We start from the raw sequence: 23495 nt of genomic DNA on the forward strand, positions 1-23495 counted from the left end.
TTTAAATTTTCAGCTTCTCTATTGTGTATAAAATGTGAAGCATCTTCCCCCAAATATTTTGCAAGCTGTAAGTAAAAAAGAAACTGAGTGTTTTTATGTAAATATTCTAATGATTTTGATTTCAGTTGAAGAAAACAAGGACTTTTAAGGAAAGTTACAATGAACACTAAGATTTTTATTAACTAATATACATTTTATTTGATGATAGTAATAATAATAATTTATTTGTTTACAAAAATAAGTATCATTGGAGTGCTACTATTGGAAATTAAATATATTCATGGCTTGGTCATGCATAAATCATTGAGTGTTCCCAGAGGTACCTCTACTTGCCACTTGCTTTTTATGGTCATCTACACAGTGGAAGTGTACTGATAGACTCGTTCGCTGATACCAGTTTATAAAGAAAGCAGACACTGAATTAGCTTCTGGCACTTGAGTCTCATGCCATAGGCATTAAGCTGCAATAAATGGTATGATGGGTCCCAGTGGAAGGAGTGAGAGAATTCAGAGGAGGCAATTTGCAGGCAGAGCGAATCATGGGTATGGGAAGAAATAGAGAAAACAGAGTCTGTATTTAAGCTAGCAGTAGTTATTGCTGTGACATTTTTGTTCCTCGCACTGCTAAATTTTGTAGGGTCATTCTGTGATATTTTGATTCTGGGTGGCAGCAGAATCACTGCAGGTGTGCTGAGAGTGCAAGCAGCATTCTTCTGCTGCAGAATCATTGTCAATGGAAATGTGTTATTGGTGTGTGCAGATACACCAGTTTGTAGAGTTCAATTTTAGCTGGCTACATTAATCAGGATTCCATTCACCTTTGGCTGTTTGTAGATTTGAGTTGGGAGAAGAAAAGCAAAAAGAAAATGGAATCAGGTCAGTTAGCAGAGAAGTATGTATCAAGCTTACCACTGATAAGAGGGAAAGGCAGTAGGGTAAACCACCCTAATATGATTAGATGTGTTTTGTTTTATTTTGTTTACTTTTCTTTCATGTAAAAAAAATCTACAAAAGTCTGAGAGTGCTCTCAGTATGTATCTATGTGTACCTGACACAGGTAGTTGCATTCAACATCAAAAATTCCCAGCAAGGACGTCAAAATGGAGACTCACCAGTCTCGGTATGAGTTTCTTACTGTACACTAAAATTGACAGAAGCTGGATAGTCACTTCATGAGGAGGAGCAAACACGTGTCAGGGTCAGCACTGGCCCCACATCTGCCTAGACACCACCACTCATCCTGTGAGCCCAAACACAGCAACTGCTGCTCACTTTAGCCTTGTGTTTTTACAGACCTGCTTGATTTTAGTTGTTTTGCAGCAATAGCAAATGTGGTCAGTTTCATCCATTTGTCAAGTTAACTGAGCAATTAGCCAAGGAAATTTGATTTTGGAAAACATCAAAGACAACAAATCCTGTCATGCCTTACATCCACCAAAAAAAGACGCTGAATGTCACTATACAGGTTATTGGTGACAAAGAATAGGAAGAATTCAAGGAAAGACAGCATAACAGTGAAATTGAGATGACACAAACTTCAAAATCCTTATCCAAAAAGCTTTTCAGTGTATTAAAAGAAACCAACTGCTAAAACCCGTATTTCTTATTGTTCATGGAGGAGAAGTAGATATGTGGTTTTTTGGTGAGAAGCTCTGATCAGTCTAGCTCCATGTAAGCTCTATTTTCTCCCTGCAAAATAAGAGTAGGGAAGTAGACAATAAGCTGAAATAGCTGATTTGTGAAAAAAAATTACTGGCACATGTGTTGTCTCCAGCAAGGGTATTCTGAGTAACTTTGAAGAAGGCATCTTATCTCCAGGCTGAGAGATGCAGTTTTTATTCCTAAAGTACACACTTCTTACACAACTGGTTGACAGACATGACTGACCTTTTTGTTGCATATTTGACTAATCTGTCTCTCTAGTTCTTTCTCTGCTCTTCTGTGGTCTGTGAGCTCCGTTGCAGAGGTTATATAGGTATTTCTTTGGTAAAGCCCTTCCAAGATTTCAGCTTTCAGTGGAAAGCTCAAATAGGTAATGAAATGTTATTGATGCTAATGCTATAGTCAGTTAAACATAAATTATCTGCAAATTTGTCCATTAATTTGCACATATAGCTCTATTTTATGCTAGGCAGAGTCATAGGTTTTAACTTGTTCAACAGAAATAATATTTTCCACAGAGGCTGTCTCTGTCAATTTAATTGAATTTATTATGATTTCTGAGTCTCATATTTGCATTTTAGTTGAAGAAGTAAAACTATATTACTGCCCAAAACCAGCTGAAGAGTATATGGTATGTCTCATCATTACTTACTATTGAGGTCAAACTTTGCTATGCTTAATACCTGAAAGACAAAAAAAAGGAGTTTCTGACATTTCCAGAAGAGTAGTCCTAGGTCTTTTAATTAAATCAGTCTGCATTAGGTGTATCCTCCAAAAACTGCCTGGGAGGGCTTCCACAGGTTAGAAACTGAACTAACAATTTATGTGGAGGCAAAGAAAGGCAGTGAAGCAGCAGAGAACTCTGTGAAACCAATTGGCAGTGAGCCATCTGTTAAGCAACCGCAACTACGTCAAAGATATCTAAAAATATACCAGTTGGTTTGGGAACATAATGCCCTAACTCCAATAAAAAGGCACTTTGTAAACAATCAAAAATGTGCTTTAAAATCAATTGCATTTATTCATATAGCAATGAAATATAAGAGGTACTGCTCTCATAGATGTTGTTGGTAAATCCTAAATAATTAAATTGTTTGTCCCTACTTCTCCTCTTTGGAGCTGAAACTAACATTTTATTTCAATCCCATTGTCTCTCTCTGTGGCTCCCCCACATCCTGACACTTCTGTCATGTCTTGTCTTCCCTTTTTGCTTCTCCTGAGTTTCTCCCTCATTTATTTTCTGTCCAAGCTGCCTTGGGCAGTCTTTCTTTGTAGAACCATAGAATTGTTTGGATTTGAAGGGAACTTTAAAATCCTCTGGTTCCAACCTCCCCGCTATTTCCCATCCCACTCACTTCATTCACTTGCCCTCACTCTACTCTCATTTCTCCCCTTCTGAGAATCCTACTGCTTGGATTTCCTGCAATTCTGCCTTTCCATTTTAGCTTCCTTCTTCCCACACTCCCTTCTCCTATCTAAACTACAAACCTTTCCTTTCTTTGTAACTTCCAAACTGGACTTTCTTCATTTCTGTCTTTCTCTTGAACTCTGGCTTTTACTTTCAAGTCCTTTCGTTTCTGTGGAACACCTCTCTTCCACCTCCCCCTTATAAGCACCTGTCTTCTTTGCACTACCAGCTTATCCATCAGAAACTGGAGACACTTCTTTGCTGTCATTTTAGTGGTTTATGCAGTTTTGGTCCAGTATTTTCCACCTACCTTTTATACAGTCATCAGCCTCAGGTTTGAGAATCAATGTAAAGGCTCAGTACTGATTAAGACATCAATGTGACAGCTCTTAATGAAATATCATCATTTTTTCCTGCTTCTGCCCAACAGTGTCATCACTGCTGTTGTAAGAGAGCCGAGAGCAGCAGCCTTGATCTGTGATTCATTCTGTGCCAATACTATGGTCCCCTGAAGCAGGCAACAGCTGGCTGATGGTGAGACTACCAACAAAAAAATTGCCCACGAAGCAAGGTGGAACAGTCTTAATTCAGCCTTGCTAGAGTACTGGTAAAATGTGAAGGTGCTGAGTCACTAATTCCTCAATAGTTTCCATGGATGCAGGTGTTGGTACCCAACAGTTAACTCCTGAACTGGACACAGATGAAAATCTAAGTTTGACATCTCTCTTCCACCCTTCCTTCAAATGAAAAATACTGAAAAAAGTATCAGAAAACTTGGCCACCAGCACTTTGGTACATTGTTAAGTTAAACAAAGAGTTGTTACACATTGCAGCATTTCTGATTTCATTCGTATATGTATAGCTAATTTAGAGTGTGCTTCCCAGTGTGATGGTTATTTCAGTTCCTGTTCGGGGCACATGTTAAGTCATGTTATTTGAGGACATCCCAAAAGTGGACTATACAGTGGCTGATTTCAAGAGCAGAAGTCACTGTAGAAGTGGTTTACTTAGCAGCAGCTTTTTTTGGTTGCATCCATCCAGTCAGGCTGCAAACATGAAAACCAGAAGCATTCCCCTGTTTGTAGAGGTCCATCTGCAGTAATAAATATAAGCATATATATTTTGAACCAACTATTTTTAGAAACTTGTGTTGAGGACTGTACTGCTGTTTGGACTTTATGCCCTTTCAGATTTTGTTGCTTAGTCTATACATTTTTAATAATCACATTGCCTGCTAGCAGTGACATTTTGTGGAGGTCATTTTTCTTGTGAAGTTGGAGAATGGACTTGAATTTCATTAAAGGACTCCCTGAGCTGCAGGATCGTTGTTTATGGACTGTCTTGCATCTTGTACTACCTTTGAAGCCTGTTTAGAATTTTAACTAATGATATCTTCAAAGTGTCACTGTGCTCAAGGGCAGAAAATAAATTTCAAAATGCACTTTATATTTAAAAACAGTTTTGAATATCTTTGAAGCATGGTATTAACTGAAATGAAAAGGCATAGATACAGACTTGCTATGGATGCGCACACAGAGAGTTCCATGTTTCACTAGCCTTTTCATGGTCAGCAAAGTGTCTCTTCACCATTGCAATGTCTTCATCTCCTATATTATAAGAATCATCAGGTCTATGGGTGTCTTAGGAATTTTTAATGTAATTGATGATTTCATACCTCAGCAGGTATCTTAAGGTAATCTCTATCCATGGAGGAGTTTTATTTTTGTCTACATCATTCCAAGCTCACTTCTTCTTTTTTTCCCTGTGTAAAACACAGTCACTGGGTTGTATTTATATGACTTCTCTGTTTCTGAGTAGAGGATAGCAGATCCTAAAACCAACATGCTATACTTCAAATATATGAGACTGTGGTGTCAGCTACTAAATTAAAATTTCTTGGTTTTGTATAAACCAAAGTTCCAGCTTCCCACAACTGAGCACCTAACAAGTTTGTTTATTAATAACGTACTCAAAGGTTCACATAGTAGCGGTGTCTGATGTCTTCTAATATTGATATTAATTTCTGATAATTAATATGCTGATATTCCTTTAAAACATGTCAAAAGCTAGTGACCATGTTTGAGAATATGGCCATTTGAATATCTGTACTCTTCATGGATTTTTTTTTTTTCAGTTTTATTTATTGCTTCATGTAAGCACCCTTACATGCAAGTGTCCTTTTTTTAGAGACGCTGTCGGGTTAATTCTGTAATTTTCCTTCTCTGGGACTTTAGTTTTCTATTAGTAAACTAAGAGCTTACAAAAGTACAAGGATGTGATTGATAATTGAATCTTTCCCACAAAATAATTTGCCTGTTTTTTATCTATTGTATTATTTTGCTATATCAAACTGCGAAGAAAATTCAGCTTATTCAGGGTGTCTTTATGTGGTGGGTTGAACCACCAAACCACGACACCTTATATTTAAGATGTTCTTTTCTATTTCTGTTTTGATAGCTGTACCATCAAAGCATTGTAGTTTGGCTGTATGTTATACCATGGATTTCACAGTTTTTTGACCATTGCTACCAATTTAGTTGTGCTAAATAAGTTAGAATCTTGTTTCAGAGCATGAAGCAATGTTATCCACTAAACAGCAGCTACTGTGGGGGAAATGAAGAGAAGATAGAACTGTAACCTGTCTTTAAGATGTTATGTCCTAGGTAAAGGTAGATGTTGGGAGACTGGACAGATTGTGCATTTGAGAAAATTTGTGTTAGGAAGTAAGGACAGAAGGTTGTGCATGATTTTCCATCTGATTCCCTGTTTGGGAAAAGGACTAAAAAGACAAGAATTTTCAGACTCTGCTTCCAGACTTCTCAATGCCCACTGCATATGGACTGCTTATGAATAAAAGCCACCAGCCTGTTTGGAACGGCTGTTTTGCTGACATGACCAAAAGGGAAGGCCTCAGCCTCCGGCCATTATCATTACCATTTTACTCTTTTCCTGCCTGCCTGCTACATGGGCTTCCCTTTGCAAATTTTTTTTTTTTCTATCTTCTGCGCAGACTGATTCATCCTTCTCATGCCTGGGAAAATCTCAACAGGAAAATGCACAAGATTGATGAGGAAGAGAAGGCAGTTACATTGGATCTTTTCTTTGCTTATTCTCAAACATTTTTTCCTTTCTGTTCAAGGCAGTTGTTATTTCTGTGGTGTTGGTTAACACTTTTTATATTTATAGAATCCTGACTTTTATAACTTTCTATAGGAATCTTCACAGTGCTGCTAACAGTACTTCATCCCAGCTCCTTGTCTTTCCCTATTTTACACAACCAAGAGAAAATTCTGTAGCTCATTTCAGTTGAGAATTTAGCAACAACATTTCTTGGCAGAAAAAAACGAGGAGATATTCCTACCCAATTTTGGTTTCATTTTTTTCTTATCGTTATACTTGTTCACTCACTTTGCTATTTAATCTTTGATTGCAGGCCACTAAAGAAGTAATAGAGCGAGAAGCCCCGGGGATGGCACTGGCAATGCTGATGGGATCACTTAATGTTACTCCTCTGGGCATGCTCTCTAGGTAAGAGTACTTCCTTCAAAATATGAGATGAACTCTTTCCATAGAATTACTTATTGTTATCCAATGACTGTGCACAAATCATTGAAGATTGCCGTTGTTATCAAGACTAGAAGTCTTAACTTCAGAGACGTGGCCAAATTCAAGTAATGGTAATTGCATAGTTTCATTTAATTCCCTTTGTTGTCTCTATTAGAGACTGTATCATCCTGTATTTTCTATGCCAGGTTATTTGTAATATTGATGCACACTCTTAAACAGCTGTCTTTTCATTCTAGAACTGTGGTGTTTTGGTGGTGAGAGAAGAATTTTTCTGTATTTTGTTCATCAAGTATTAAAATGTTTTGTTGGCAAAAAATTCCCTTTGATAAAGACAAATGTGTTGTACTGTCCTATGTCTGGAGGAATATCATTAATTTATCTCTCAAAGTACCTGGAATGCATGCACATCTGTGTGCTTTTCTTGAAAGCACACATAATACTTTCGCAGTTCTTAAGCACTTTTACTTACTTTTGCATTCTCTCTAGAGAAATTTTTGGCAGCTCCATTTCTCTCTTGAGCCACTAGGTCTGATTACTGGTGACTGAAATTTGAGTTTCATCCTGCTGCTTTAGTCCTTTTTTTATTATTGGTTGGTTGTACTGGTCATTTAGCTTATAATGCTCAGAAATATTTAAAGCAGAGTAGAAGAGCCAAGAAGACAACTGCTAAAGGAGCTATCTGCCAAACACAATTCCACCTCATTTTTATTCTTCAGTGGACAATTATTATTTCCTTTGTTTTAAATCTGCCATAAACTGTAATCCACGTATGAGATTTGCTGGATTGAGTTTGTACTCTGTAAGCTTGACTACTGCAAGAGGAGTAAATGAACACATTTCTTTAATTCAGGCTCATCTCTGTGCTGCAGTAGAGCATTCCTCAGCTACCTGGAATTCTTTCTAAACTGAGGGCACATAGTGTGAAAGAAGGCAATATGAGAAAAGAGAGGTTAGGAGTCAGTCAATATTCAAACTGCCAGTTGAAAACAACACTTCTGACTGGCTTGAATATGGTATCAAAAGTTCATTTAGTGGCACAAAAACAATCTCTGTGCTATTTACTTGTGAGCATTGTGACAGCTGTCGCAGAAATACTTGCTACCCTGCTAAAAAATGCCATGAAACCAATAAATGATATTAATCACTGAGAATTATTTGTATTAGAAGAAATCCAGGGAAGTTGGCTACCCAACAAACCATGTAGTTTGGCTCAAAATTTTTGCTAATGCCGTAACTGGAAATTATTTTCTTTTCTGTACTGTCTTCGCTAATAGGTGATATTTTTGTTCGATAAAGAGAATATTACACAGTTTCTCTTAACTGTAACCTCCATATCTTTGTGGTTTAGTTTTCTCCTTTTACATTTTTCTTATCCTTATATCCCAGCCCTGGGTTTTTCGCCTCAGCTTTTGTAAACAGTGGAAGCAACCTCAAGACAAAATTCAGTAATTTAATTTCTTTTTTTTTATTATTATTTAGCTAAAACGTTGAATAGTCAAACTCTAGACAACAGAAAGCATTCAGAACTTGAGTGTTCAGCCTTGCATCAACACCAAAGGAATTTCTAAAAGACAAAAAAAAAAAACCAAAGAAACTTCTATCTTTGATAGTTGGTCTTGCCTTTTCTTAAGGGAGAGGGAAAAACTATTAGGAAGAATTATATATGAATTGCATAAGTACAATTTTCACTTGAGAATTACTTCCTTCTCTGCTTTTCTTGTGTTGAATCTTTAAATAAAAAGGACATATTTGAATTAATGCAACAAGCATGACTTAGGGTTTTTTTGCTGGCCAGGGACATAATGTTTGACACAGTCAATTACATTGCAAAGGAACCATGTGTATGACCAAATAGGGACTATATCAAATAATGTACTGGATGCAAGTAAACAATGGAATTCAGGGAGCTACACAGGTCTAAATAAAGATGGAAATCTAGCCAGTGTTTATACTATCAAATGCATGTTAGACCCTGTAAATCTCATGTTATGCTTTTTCAGCTCAGCTTATCCCAAGTTCTTTTGTGAGAACATAATCAGAAAATATATTGGAAATTAAGTTTACAAAATCTGATAAATCATAGAATTTGCCTTAAATGCTTTCCTTTAGTTTTGGTAGTAGAGATAGTTGCATACAAGAATTTCAGTCTGTGTTTCTTTCTTTTCAGGCCTGTGTGTGGAATCAGAGGGAAAACTCTCATAATTAATCTTCCAGGTAGCAAGAAAGGTTCACAGGTAAGAAAGGTTCTTACTGATCTGCTAGGAAGGAACTATGATGAGCACTTCTCGTTGTTTTGAATGGTAGAAAGTGCCCACTACAACAAATTTTACAAAAGTGAATTGAAATGCATATTCATGTTAAGTGACCACACCATCACTCTTAGTCAAGGACCATACAATTCCAGTCTGATTCAATGGTGTTATGTGCACACCAGGACAACAAGAGAGCACTCACTTGAGCAGGCAGTGCTAATGAAGAGTCTAATTATCTCTTGCACATTCCCTTTCTTCTCTAATGAGCTGTACCTTATCTCTGGGTTGTCTCCTGCTTCCAAGAAATCATTCTTTTTCACACAGAAGTGAGAGGAATGCCTAGTATATGGTAGAACTTGCTGCAGCATGTGGAACATTCCCAATTTTTCTCAGCAAGAGGGAAGAAAGGGAACATAATTTTTAGGAGTTTGAGGATGTTTTTGAATCTTCTCTGTATGGGTATATCAGACTTTTCAGTCTTTATACAGTTTATTTTCTTCCTGCATTTTGCTCAGTTTGGACAGAGAAGTTAGAATTTTTGTCTTTATTCATGCTTGCTTTCTGACTGCATAGCTGAAAGAAACACAATTAAACTCCAGGAGGGATTTTTGTGTGCATCTGTGAGTAAGGCTAGATCTTTCACTAATTTCTTCGTAGTTGGCTGATGGAAAAACAGTCTTCTCCATACAAATACTGCTAAGCTGAATAGTGATCTGTACAACCTAACACAAAACTGCTGAGGTAGGTCCCCCATCAGTCATGAGAATCTATTTCTTCAGGGCTCAGACTACATCTGGCCTTGTTAATAATCGTCTTCACCTCTGGCCTCTAACAAATGCATACCTGGTACACATCTCCTGAACCTGTAGTGCCCAGGCACAGAGCAGGCAGTACTAATGTGTTTAGCAGCACAGCCCTGAAGTCACTGCTTCTTGAAAGACTTCTGTCATTCACATTATGTGGGCTGTCACCTGGAAGTTGAAGAGGAAATGTTTTGAGTACTATGATATTAAGCAGCCACCATAGGTTTTCAGATACACTGTTGACATGTTTCAGTTCAAGGACCCAGTGTGAGCCCTCCTATGATTCTCCCATTCCTTACAGCGTTTTTAGGAAATCTAGCGAGGCTGTAATTTAAAGGAAATTTAAAAGCCTTCAAAACACACAACAGGCATTGGAGGATGGTGAGGTGGAAATATACCTCCTTGAAATTCTTCCATTTATGAGCGGCAAATCATATGTATGTACATGTATTTAACACAGCACTGGCCCCACATTTTAAAGAACTGATGCGCCAATAAGAAGGTTATTCCACAAGTGAATACTTCTTTTGCTGAATTATGAGAGCTGAAATAGCCTACAATCTCTAATGGTTTTTATTGTGTTCAGTAGCGCTCCTAACCTACAGGAACAATTGTCATTTTCTGTCCTGAGGCAATCAGACTTTGAAGATAGGTAAATTGCAGAAAGCAAATGAGGAAAAGAAATGAAAAAGTATTCATAAGTATTTTAACAATAGTTTGATATAGGGTAAGTAATAGAAAAGGTAATTCTGCTGGAAAAGAAAAAAATCATATTATTGCATCATACAAGCAAGCTTCTGACAAACTGATTTTTATTTGTTCCTGTCATGATGATACTCTGTCCTGTCACAATTTCTTTTAGTATGAGACATCTTCGAAGTGCCAGATTTCAGCAAAGACTTTTAAGATGATGTCCTGGGTTAGCAAGCATAGTCCTGGAAGTGAATACTACAGATGAATAGTAGAGAAAATTGGTCCATTAAAGGCTGAATCTCAAGAACCAAAAAGGACAGATTGTTACCAGAAATTTCCCTCATTTTTCTCTTTTACCACTTGTTAATTTCCTTTTCATTGTATAAATACGATCATATGAGAAGCTTTTTATAAGCTTCATGAAATTGCAGCAGTATACATATTTCTTTAATAAAATGTTAAAATATTAATGGAAAAATGACAGCAGTGTAAATGCATCATCTCAAAAACGGACTGCATGCCAAACATATTTTTACCAGAGAGCACATGTGGCATGTAGCATTGAATCCAGATCTGTAGAATACTTCCATTTTTTAAGTCTGGCAAAAGATAGTTTATATTATGGAAGAGAGCAAAGTGTGAAATTACCAGATGTTAATTAAAATCATTTGGTCTTTAACAATTTTTATTATTGTAGTAACAATTGCCTAAACCAATGAGTTTCATATGTAACATGAGCTTTTAGAGGACTTACTGGGAATCTGTGCATCAACAGTCAAGCCAACAAGGCTTTATTTCAGTGGCAGGAGTGGGGAACATGCTTCTCTGATTAGTCAGTTATTAGTGTACTTTTTCACAAATATTGCTCAGTTCAGAGATTATTGTTCTCGTTTCTCACTTACTTGAGGTCTGCGTCTTTGTTAAAGTAATGATGCTTGTGTGCTTCATTATTTTAACCCATTTTAAAAGTAATACTGTGGAGGCCCAACAACTCTGCAGTTTGCAGTTACATATAAGTCATAATCTCTATTATCTTACAAATATGTTTTAATATACATTCATTATATACAGCATTTGTACTCAACCAGCTTACTCCAGTTCTTCACAGTACCAACTTGAATGTTTAAATTCACAAATGACTTATCATTCATTACTCTTAAAGAAGCAACTGAAAGATGTGTTCTTATTTAGAAGCTTTGAGGAAATACAATGCTTGTGAGTCATGTCTTACTTACAAAGTGGCATATAAACTCCAGTAATTTCTGATGGATATTTTCCTTTTTATTTTGTATACATAGTCATATTTATTTATTGAATATATTTATTTCATTATCTGTTTTTGAACTTATTTTTTATTTTCTGGATACTCTAAAATGTCAGAATACATTTTTTTAAATCATTTTTTAAATGAAACAAAACTGAAGTGCCACAAAAGGAATAGCACCAGCTTTGTCTGTCAACTTGTGTGTTCCTGACTGCATTGCCATGGCAATTAATGCTTGTGACCCTGCCATCATTTTCCAATACTTTAATGTTTATATGCAGTCTCCTCAAATGACATAAGAAAACTTTTTGTTGAGGTGCCTGGGAGGAGATTGAGAGAAATAGTCGTAAATTGAATGAGGTACCTTCCAGATGGATGAAAAGAAATGGAAAACCAAAACAAAACTGAAAAAAAAAGCCCAAACACTTTGAGGGTAATTAAGCATTAAAGCACATTTTCAAGAAGGGTTGTGCAGTCTCTGTTCTTGGATTATTTTTCAAGACTTTACTGAACAAGCCTTAAGAAGCCTGAGTTTCATACTGACCCTGATCTGAGCAGGCAGCTGCAGCACATGACGTCCTGAGGTCCCGCTTGATTTGATGAACACCAGTGTATTTTAGCAGTATAGGTAGCTATATATGGTAGCTATATGTATGCCCATTATGGAACAAGAGCGATTGCACAGCCTCTGCAGTTTTGCTTTCTCCAGCCATCTAAAATAAATTTTTCATTGTTTTAGAGGTTATAGAACAAGGAGAGGTTTGAAAAACTGATTATTTATGAAATATTTTTTCTGAGCTACATAGAATTATAATGACATCAGTGTAGTTTGTCATTCTTCTAGTATATAATAAGTCCATGAATAAAAAAGGATATAATTATATACAAGTGTAATTATGGAAACCTTTATGAATTGTTCTCTAATTGTGAGGGAGCATAGTAGGAAAGATTTGAAGCTAATATTCCTGCAGGTATATAGTTAATGTTTTTATTCTGCATTTTTGTAGCATTCTGCCAGCTGCTGTGAACTGTTTTCTGTATTACATATTCCCAAAAATTTAGCTCTTGTTTTCTGAAGTTCTAGTACAATATTAGCTTAATTGCAGTAGCCCTGTTTTGAAATTTATGGTATTTGCATGAAAAAAAAAAAAGACAAAAATATGTAGAATTGTTACCAGGTCTGTTTCTGAGTTCGTTTTTTACCCTTTAAGAGCAGTTGCATAGGACATGTTATGTTTTATTTATGATCAGATAGATCATAAAGGTGCATCTAAATCCCAAATATATTTAAAGAGCAAATTCCTATTTGCACCTGCAGGTAACTTTTCATAGTGATTTCTCTTCTCGTTGTGTATAGGAATGCTTTCAGTTTATACTGCCAGCCCTACCTCACGCCATTGATCTTTTGCGGGATGCCATTGTAAAAGTAAAGGAGGTACACGATGAGCTTGAAGATCTACCTTCACCACCACCTCCTCTTTCTCCTCCTCCAACCACCAGCCCTCACAAACAGACAGAAGACAAAGGAGTGCAGTGTGAGGAAGAGGAGGAAGAGAAGAAGGATAGTGGAGTTGCCTCAACAGAGGACAGTTCTTCTTCACATATAACAGCAGCAGCCATTGCAGCTAAGGTGAGTCTGGCTTCTTCCCTTAAGAGACCATTCAGTTTCTGTCTGAGGCACTTTCCACCGATATTCATTTGCATCTTAAGACTATACATTGATGTCTTCATGTCAAACAGATATATTTTAGGTACATTTTGTAGAAGTAGACCTTCATAGAAATATATGAATTCTGTTTCGGTAGGTGATTTCAAATTCCAGTGGGAGACATATTATTTATTATTGTGGTATTAACATATGTTTTATGATACCATTCTGATGTGCCAGACTGGTTTTAGTAGCTTTTTTTAAATTCAAAGTACTCACACGCCTGAACATGCAAAGTTCAGTAGGCGGCATGTTCAGGAATCACAACAAAATTTTCCAACCCATAATATCTAATTTGAAATTAAAATGTTAATTTCTGAAAACAGCGATAAAAGTATGACAGACAGGTAGCATACTAAGTAATAAACTATCCAGATTACTGTATTCCAGTGTGCCTGTCTGCATAAGAGATGTGAAATTCTGCCAACAAACTAGATATCATATTGTCTTTATAGCCTTGCTTTAACTAGTAATCATACATCAGCCTTACTCAAACTAAAATAATAAAGTGGAAAAAGAAATAAAAGAAATAATAAAATAAAAAAATGAGGCAACACTTGTAAATAATTTCAGTTTGAATTTTAAATATTTTCCCAAGAATTATTCTATTATTTGAAGCAATATATAAATATTTACCTCAGTTTTATGTGTTCAGTTTTCAAATGGAATGATAATGTATCCCTGTGTGTTTGGAAACAGTTTTTTCCAAACTGCTGTGTTCTATGTCTACTCCACAAGTTTTGCTTTTAATTCCTATTATGAGAATTGAAAGTCTAAGTAAATCAAAATTATATTAAACAATTTCTAAACCAAAGCAGCAACATTCTAACTCCAGAAATATGAATTCAGGTCTGAGACATCTTGACATTTCTAAGACAGCTGCAGCTGGAGATCATCTCCCAATATACAGAAAATCCTGATTACATATGTCTTTGCAGGGATGAATTAAGGTAATTATTGTTTCCAAGTATCAGTTTTTATTAATGCAAATTTTAAATTGTTTAATTTCTTTTGATGCAGGCAAAGATAAATAATATGTGCCACTTTTAAAGGCAGTAAATACCTGACATCTCAACTGGCTGTGTTCGTATGAGCTTGGCATTTCAGTGTCACAGTTTTCACCTCATTCGTTTTTGGTCATTTGCTTGTACAGTTTCATGTTTTCCTCTCACTGTACTCATAGCTGTTATGTGTTGTGCATTAGAAGCATCCATCCTATACCAGTCCAGCTGTTATCATGGCTAAAGGTCAACAGCCCATCCCTGGTCTCATCAATTATTGCCATCATGCAGCAGGCAGTGCAGGAGAACTGGTAAGAGACACTTCCAAGAGGCTTTTGCACTAACACTAACTAAAAATGCTCTGCCTGCCTCCTAGTCTGTGTATGAATAGACAGTGTTATTTATTTTCTTCTAACAAAGACACATCAGTGCTATCTTTGAGAGCACATGTTACAGAAAATACCTGTTTAAGATAAAGAGCTAAACAAGGTAAAGGTCATGTGTGTTGTCAGTTTGAATCATTTAACTCTGAGATAATAATTGCTATAAAGCCTATGTTTCTGATTAGTCATTGGTTTTATCATCTAATAGACTCAATAATTGAGTATAATTAAAATAATCTCCTAAAATTACTGCATTAGAGCTATGAAATTGTAACTTTTTCCCCTTTGTCTTGCTTTGCTGCTTTTCTCTCAGTAGTTTTTTTGTCAATACAACATTTGTGCTGGGTATTCATAGTTTGCTTTCATCACTTGCAGTTTCTCCCTCATTTTTTTTTCTGTTTAGAATTTCTCAAAAACAGAAGACTTCAGGAGTCAGCAAACACTGGACTTATTATAAATTACTGGGTTTTAGTGAATAGTAGAAAACTATTTCAATGAATGGTAAAAAAGGACCTGTTCCTTTAGGCAAATAGTAATTTAAACCATCAGTCAAATAGCCTAACACCTCTGTACTTAAAACATGATTCTGTGTCTCTTGAAAAGTCACTCAGGAAATGCGAAGACTTTAAAGTTCACCCATGTGATGATAAAGCTATATATAGCTTTATAATACATATACATACATACATACCCCCATTTCTTGCAGTAGCTCTTTCTTTTTTTGAGTTGAGGTTGCTGAACTAGAATTTGCACCATATTCTTCAGTATCAGTAGAACAGTGTATTTAACCTCTATGAAGAACACTGTTAAACTGTCATCCATGTTTCTGTGTTCTTTTAGAGATTACTCTTGATCTATTGCTTTATGCATTCCAGAATCCAAACCAGATCTTCAGACTCAGAGCAGAAAGTGGTTAGTTTTTTGGCAGGTTATTGGGGTTTTTAAGTTGTCCTTTCTGTATGTTTTAAGACATTTTTTTCTCTTGTATAGCAGTCATAGTAATTGCCATCTACAGATTGTTTTCTTACCTCACCATCATTGTCAATCTTTGTTTCAGTTCTGGGCGAAAGAGAATAAAAAAGTCATATCTTTTCCTTTTTCCCCTTCTTGTCAAAGCTCTTGTCAAAGTTCTCTAATATGAAAACACAAATATTTAAACCAAAATAAAAGTACTTCAGAGAAAAGCCAGGTCAGATAAAAATTGTAGAAGCAATGACTGATGGATATGGTGAATATCTTTCTCTGTCACTTCATTAATTTCTCATTCATTTCTGTCTTCATCAGTATGTTACAACAGGTTTTCCACTCCAACTAGTGCAAACGGAAATTATTTTCACTAAGAACTAAGAATTTTACTGTACCCCATTTAAAGTTTTGAGATCTCTACTCTGTATTCAATTTATTTGAAGCAGGAAAATTAATAAAAAATTTTAGGGAGACACATCATAAATGCTCAATGTGGCTTAGTGAAAGTTAAAAGAACAATCTATCCAAAATGCAATAATATTCCTGCCTTACTTCATTTCAGGTTATTCATTTCAGGACACGCAGAAATTTCTCACGGGTTTATTAACCTCTCTAACAGTTAACAAGAAGTCACTTTGATTAGAGACTTAGATTGCCTAAATTCAATTTTTTAATAGTAAAATTCAAAAACTTAGTAAATGTAGGTGAGAAAAATGAGAAATTCCCCATGTCACATTATATTTGTATGTATTTCTGTTAATGGAATAGACATACCTTCTAGGTACCAATAGTACCTTCAGTGAATTCAGCAGGTTGTAATGGTTTAAAGAACGCTAGTGCTGCTTTTAGCAATACAGCACATTCCACTTTCATATTAGAAAAAGAGCAAAATTTGTAACTGTGAACTAACTTAATGCTCTCAGTGAGAATTTTTTCTCTAGAACTTAAGAGTTCTAGATAAGTTTATATATGAATTATTTTTTGATAATTGCATTTTATGTAAAGGTAGAGATTTGGAAATAATTTTCATTGAAATTAAATGCCTGTGATCATCTTTTCCCTTTATCTTCAACTTCCTTTTCTGATTAATATCCTGGCTGAATTTTTACTTAAATTCTAATTTTCTCACAGGCAAAAATCAGTATTACACATGCAGTTCAGGGGAAACTGGGATTGTCTCAGTCACTTTATTGTAGAGAGAGGTATCAGATAAAAAAAGGTGGTATCAGATAAAATTTTAGAAGCAATTATTGCTCAATATGATGGGAAATTTAAAAAAAGTTTCTTGCCTGAAGTGTATGAGACACTATGAAATATCTGGTTACTCTAAAGTACCCAGAGTAAATCTAGAAAGACCTGGATCATGATATAATTTTCAAAAGCAACATTGTTCTTTGTTTTGTGCTGTCTACGAGTACATAAAAGGGGTAATGGACCCATACACAATCATATCAAGATGTGTGCAGCTTTTTATCAGAGGAGAGTAAAGAAAAGATATCTTATTTGAAGACTTAAAACTATTTGTTCTTTGTTTTTGTCATTTTTTATCTTATGCCTGTCTCAAAACATTTTTTTTTGCTGTATTTTCCTTAGGCATGGAGATTAAAAGGAAGCACTGAAAGTTGTAGGGACTATCTATGCCAATATAAAACTTAGGGATGTCAGCCTGTTTTGCAGTTTAATGAATTTAAGATGGGAATTCAGGAGAAAAAGTGGACAGAAGGGAAATCATGCTTCTCTCTACAAACCATTTGAACGTTCAGAATATCATTGATTCAGTTTACCTCTAAGATACATCTCTGAGATGTGATTTGCAAATTAGAATATTCCATGTAGAGGCCAGTTAGGCACTGTTTCTGAAGAGGAAGATATCCCCAGCATAGTTGTCCATCGTGAAAAGAAACTTTGCTGACTTCATAATTTACAATGGAAATTGTAGCATGAGTTGCTTAGCCTTGAAAGATCCTCTGAGGAGAGCTGACAAAAACTGACTGGCAAAAAACACTGTTAAGTCTACAAACACAGCAGAGCAGAAGGGAGGCAGCTGGTGTCACTCTGAGAACAAAACCTGTTTTCACACTACTTATAAACAAGTTAGAAACAGAAGAAACTCTTAACATGGGGAGGAGAGTATATGGTGAAATAAGATCCCCTAGGTATGACCCAGTATGTCTAAGTCAGGGGTCATTAGACAAAATCCTTATTTATAGAGGGGAACCAAGGAAGTTGAGGAAGTGGGAAATCACAATAAAAAACCAGTATTTAATGACACAAGTATTAAGATTGGTCATTTTAACTACACTGAGACAAGCAACAAAACTCTCTCAATGTTCTAATACTGTAACGCATACTAAAAGCTAGGATTCAAGCTTGTTCCTGGAAGGACATACTTTCCAGTGGCTTCTGTCTGCCCTAAATTCTTAGTAGGCAGGAATGCTCAAAATGCCTGGATGCAGAGTGGTTAACAGCATCTCCGTTTATTAAAAAAATCCTGTCTGGAAATGCCCAGCATTCATGATTTGGCTTGTCACTGGATCTTCCTTTCTTCTTTCCTTTTATTGTCTGCTACTGCCATCTTCCCCAGAAACAGGGCTTCTTCTGATGGTTCTCTCAGAACTTGAACATCAGGCTGAACTAAGAAATTCTTAATGAGGAGAAAGATCTTAAAATATGCATGTGTATATACATTCCTTCAAAGATCTCAATGTCTACATTTACTGGTTAGTTGTGATAGAATTTTCCCAGGATTTTCCCTCAGTGAAGCCATGCTGGCTGCTTCAGATCACCTCCCTGCCCTCCATATTCCTTAGCAGAGCTTCTAGGAGGATCTGTTCCGTGATCTTCCCAGGCACAGAGGTGAGACTGACAGGTCAGTAGTTCCCAGGGTCCTCCTTCCTACCCTTTTTTAAGATGGATGCAATGTTCCCTTCTTCCAATCACCTGGGACTTTACCTCTCTGCCTTGACTTTTCCAATGCCATGGACAGTGGTTTAGCAACTACATTAGTCTATTCCCTCAGGACTCTGGGATGCATCTCATCAGGTCCCATAGACTTATGTACATCCAGGTTCCTCAGGTGGTCATGAACCTGATCGTCCCTTACAGAGGGGCTTAATCATCCCTCTGGCTTAAGGTCCATCCATTCAAGAAGTAAGAGAAGAGAGGTTGCCAGTGAAGACGGAGGCAAAAAGTTGTTGATTGCCTCAGCCTTTTCCTCATCCGTTGTTACCAGTTTGCCAGTTGTGCATCAGGAGGGATATGCTCTCCTAACTGGCACTCTAATATATAATGTGGGAAGTAAAAAAAAGACTGAGTTTTTATTTTTCTCCTCAGAATGTATTTTAAATCAAGTGTTGGCTTTGGATGGTGGTTTCTAATGCTTTTGCCTTTACTTGCTCCAGAGAGGCCTATAGCTTTTGCAGCACAAACCTTACACTGAGAATTTTTGTAGCTGAAATAGAGTCTTCATAAAGGAATGAAGAGTATTTACTCACTGCATGACATTTCTTGTGAGAAATTTTCTCACTGCATGACATTTCTTTAGAGGGGTTCAGTCAATTGCTAGCAAATAGTTTTCTTTTCAGAGTATTGTGCCGTAGTTAGTGAATGGAAAGTCTGCCTCCCTTTGTGCCATGGTAGAAATCATTGTTGGTCATTGTTGGGTTTGAAACAAAGGTTTAAAAGGAAACCATTATTTTCTTATTATTTCTTGTTGTAGTATCTTTGATTCATAGGTTTTTCAGGACAAGTAGTATGTTCTATGCAACTTCAGTTAGAACGTGACCTTATATATTTGTTAGGTATTTGTTACTGAAATTAGGAGACTATGCCATTAACCACTGCCAAGCACTGAGTATTAGGCAGTGTGCAAGCTGAGGAGTGGGGTATTCCTTGTTTTTGAGGTAAGGTTTTAAGGAAGTTTTACATACAGTATATTTTTTGCTATTAATTCCATCCCTCTTCTTTTTAAGATTCCAGATTCCATCATCTCTCGTGGTGTTCAGGTTCTCCCACGTGATACAGCCTCCCTCAGTACTACTCCTTCAGAATCTCCTCGTGCCCAAGCCACCTCTCGCCTCTCCACTGCATCCTGCCCAACACCAAAAGTAAGTACATTTATGCCTTGCAAGCTCCATGCTGAGCCTTGTAATCTATCAGATTAATGTATTGCCTCTGCTGAACAAGGTTGGTTCGCATGCAAGGGTTGTGTCATTCTATATAATAGATAAATGCAGGACAGTGTAGCTTGTCCCATGTGTACTGTTGCACAATATGACATGTGGGTCCACCAACACCTTATGGTTACTGAAGTTTCATGTTATCTCTTGCAATATCAATCATGAATATGAAATTGTTAGCACCTTGAATGTATTTAATACCCTTTAGTATCCCCAGGAACATAGATAATCCTGCCACTGAGTAACAACATTAAGCAAGTAGTATTTTGTAAAAAAAAAGTATGTGCAAATTTCTAGCCTGGGCTGGGGCAGATCTGTGCCCCACTTTATTATTGTTCAGTTTAAGACTTTCAAACCAACTGGCTTTGCTCAAACTTAGATATTTGCTGCCTGACATTTGAAAACAAAAACCAGCCTAAATTCAATAGAAAGAAAGTTTTAATGCCAACCTTGTGGGATTATTATTCAGTTCTTAGTGATTAGACTATACTATTTAATCATTGAGGTGAACTCTCTATGTTCTCTTTTTATCAAACTTAAAATAGCATACATCAAAAACTAAGCAAATTGACCAGTGGCAAGGCCTATAATGTTTACCTTCAGCAGAATTCCTTTCAGCAGAAGAAAACTGTCTAAATTCACTTTGTGCATTCACATCACAAAGACCTTCTGTGGCACCAGATGCTGACATACTAATAAACCAGTAGCAGATGACAAATAATAACATTCTTCCTTATCTAACTCGTGATCCTTGAAGATTATTCTGCTCGCTAAAAGGATTGACAGCATCTGCTAGTTATTCTCTCCTACTGTCTCATTCTTTTCTGTGAGCAAAAAAGATGTATTGGCAACCACCCATAGAAATATTTTGGTTTAACCTATGGGATTGTTTTATGCAGTACTTACCTTCACTGTAATAGAATCAAAATTATTCTGATAGACAGTAAACTTGAGCTTCATTATATAGTCTACTTTTCTTAAGCTTGTTCAGTGAATTCTATCTGTAAGCATCTCCTTCACTTTTTCCCTAAAAAATTGTGTCTTGTCTGACAGCTTAAAAATAAAAACTCTGAGCTTTTTACATTAGAACGCTCAGAGCAGAAGAGCAAGACAAAACAGAGAAACTGCACTGAGCCTTATGCCTGTTGATAAAACAAAATTGGCCAAATAAAACCAAAGGTGACTAGTAACAGGCATAAATAAGAGACAGCTCTGCTGAAAAATAGCTCTAGATGAAGCCTGTATATTTTCAGGAAGTTTATCACAATGGGAAGGAGTAAAGCCTATCTGTTATGAAGCAGAATGCCGTCCTCTAGACTGTCTTGAAAGATTTAGAGATTACAGAAGGAATGTACAAGAAGTTTGAAACAGATTGAAAATCTGAAACTGTGTTTGGGAAATTAGTGGAGATGAGCTCATTTCATAATTAAATCATGATTTGGTATTTCATATTGAGACCTGCTTTTCATGTATTATTGCAAAATCTGGTTTTGTTCAAAATGTGTGAGACCACACCACTTTTATAACAGGAACTGCCATGCAACATCTAGCCAGATTAGATTTTCTGTGATGTATTTTACAGTGGTTTGTTACAAGCTGATATAGGGAAAAATAAAAAAAAATCCAGCTGGAAAATAAACCTGACAGGTGATGGTGTCTGTTCTGGTTACTTAGAAATTCAATTTTGCACATAAACTTCTTTACCACTGAGAGAGTTCTTGGTCCATTTTATGTATTACTTTTAAAAAAACAAAGAAACTACCCATTATCTTTTTGTTCGGTCCTTTACAGTATCCTCAAGTTCTCAAACATCATCTGAATTTATCAAGAAATATGGTTCATTCCGATTCTTCAAGATTATCAACATGTCTAAATATCTTCACTTATTCTGTTTTTCCTTCTGCATTCTGGCTTTCTAATAATGCAATATGAAATTAAGTTTACACTGCCCTCTTCCCCACACAGTAATGAGAATAAAAGTAAATTGAACTTCAGCATCCAGGTGATGTTCCAAGGTGGTTTTTTTTTTGCTTCTTTAATCTGCAAGTGTGTATCTTTTCAATACTCTCATTTGCTGGTCTAGGAACTCATTTCAGGGCTCCAAAACATGTATATATGACATGAAACAAAGATGAGGAAGTGTCAGGGGAAAGAAATTACTTCTTTGATTATACTAATTTTTGGAGTGGTGGTCTAGCCACAGAGCAAGTGGCACTATATTTCTTTGTCAACTGCATATTCCAGTTTATTTTGTTGTACCATTTTCTTGTTGTATTTTTTGTCCTAAGTGTACATGAACCCTTACATCTCTCTTACTGAATTTGCTGAATAACAGAAAGTTCTGTGTGTCTCAGAAAAAAAAAAAAAATCAAGCTTCTGCAATGACGGGAGCACCTCTATTAAATGAATGTAAGTAGCAGGTTACTAATGCATGAGGATATTGGAGAAAAGGCATGGGAGAACACATTACTAATGCTCCTGATTGATCTGTTAGAAGATTTTACCTTTTCATAATCATATTTTGGAAAACCTAATGTTGTTTATGTATACAACCAGATCATGTAGACAAATACAACATTTAATTGTAAATTTGCTTTACTGTTTACAACTTACCATCCAAGTTTTCTGAAAGTCTCTGTTTCTAACAAAGAACTAAATGATAAATATTGAACCTGGATATTTTAATCAGTCTTCAAAAATGTAATTTCCTGGTAAAAGAAGTAATTCTATTTCTTTGGAGGTAAGAACTTTTTAAGACAAATTGCCGTTGGGACTACTCTGTGTCAATGATTAGGTACATCCCCAAGACTAAGCAAACCAGCTTTTGTTAGCTTTTAATAAATCTCTGTAGAACACCTTTCTTGTTCTCTAAATTGTATTTGAGTTTCAAACAAAATCAACCACTGCACAAAGACCATTTAAACCATATTTATAGTAGATGGATTCACATATAGAGGCAATCTAAGTTTTACTCAGAGGAAAACTGCACTAACAGTCCTCTCTTTTTCAACCATAAAGTTGATAGTGGTTGTGACATGTTTTTATCTTGTTCAATATAGTTTTGATCGTTTAAAAGTTTTACTACTTTCTTGGTTGGATGAATTTGCTGAATATTCACATGACAGAAGTTTAGGATGACACGGTGTGGCTTGCAAGTTTTTCTTGTCATTTCCAGTAGCTGCTCAGATTCTAAGATCTTACTATGTTTTTGTCTGTGTTTGTGGTTGACATTTTCATGAAGTAAAGTTCTTTTCAGACACAAAAGCAGTAGGGGTACCTAGGGTAAAATACTTTTACAAATATGGAGAATTTTTTTATATTTGCATTAATGTTGACTCTTGGGATTTTTTTTAAGCTTACAGTATAAAATTTTTGATCTGTAACATCAGATAACTTAAAAGAATATATCCAGAGTATATGACTGAGTCATTATTTCAAGCTTCCAATTTTGTTCCACTCTTAGGGGGATCATATTAGTATAAAAGAAAATTACAGTTTTCAAGTTGAAATTTCTGCTTCTCCCATACATAAATGATGTAAACCGTACTTAATCTTTGGCAATGTTGTTTGTCAAAGTCAAATGAAGCAGATTTAGAAGACCAAGGACAGG

General features: G+C 36.0%; 1 protein-coding gene across 24 annotated transcripts in view; it reads left to right on the plus strand.

Annotated features, from left to right (window-relative positions):
* GPHN (gephyrin) overlaps positions 1-23495 on the plus strand; it is a 286068-nt gene that overhangs the window by 168773 nt on the left and 93800 nt on the right. For 15 of the 24 annotated variants that reach the window (XM_048306432.1, XM_048306436.1, XM_048306437.1 and 12 more), the window contains 5 exons: positions 6504-6598; positions 8805-8871; positions 13007-13279; positions 14562-14669; positions 19679-19813. In XM_048306432.1, the coding sequence (XP_048162389.1) occupies positions 6504-6598; positions 8805-8871; positions 13007-13279; positions 14562-14669; positions 19679-19813 (678 nt within the window). The remainder of the gene's footprint in view (positions 1-6503; positions 6599-8804; positions 8872-13006; positions 13280-14561; positions 14670-19678; positions 19814-23495) is intronic. The other 9 variants (XM_048306440.1, XM_048306446.1, XM_048306449.1 and 6 more) reach the window with 1 other exon arrangement.

The sequence above is a fragment of the Corvus hawaiiensis genome, chromosome 6, assembly GCF_020740725.1.
Source record: "Corvus hawaiiensis isolate bCorHaw1 chromosome 6, bCorHaw1.pri.cur, whole genome shotgun sequence".
Lineage (NCBI taxonomy): Eukaryota > Metazoa > Chordata > Aves > Passeriformes > Corvidae > Corvus > Corvus hawaiiensis.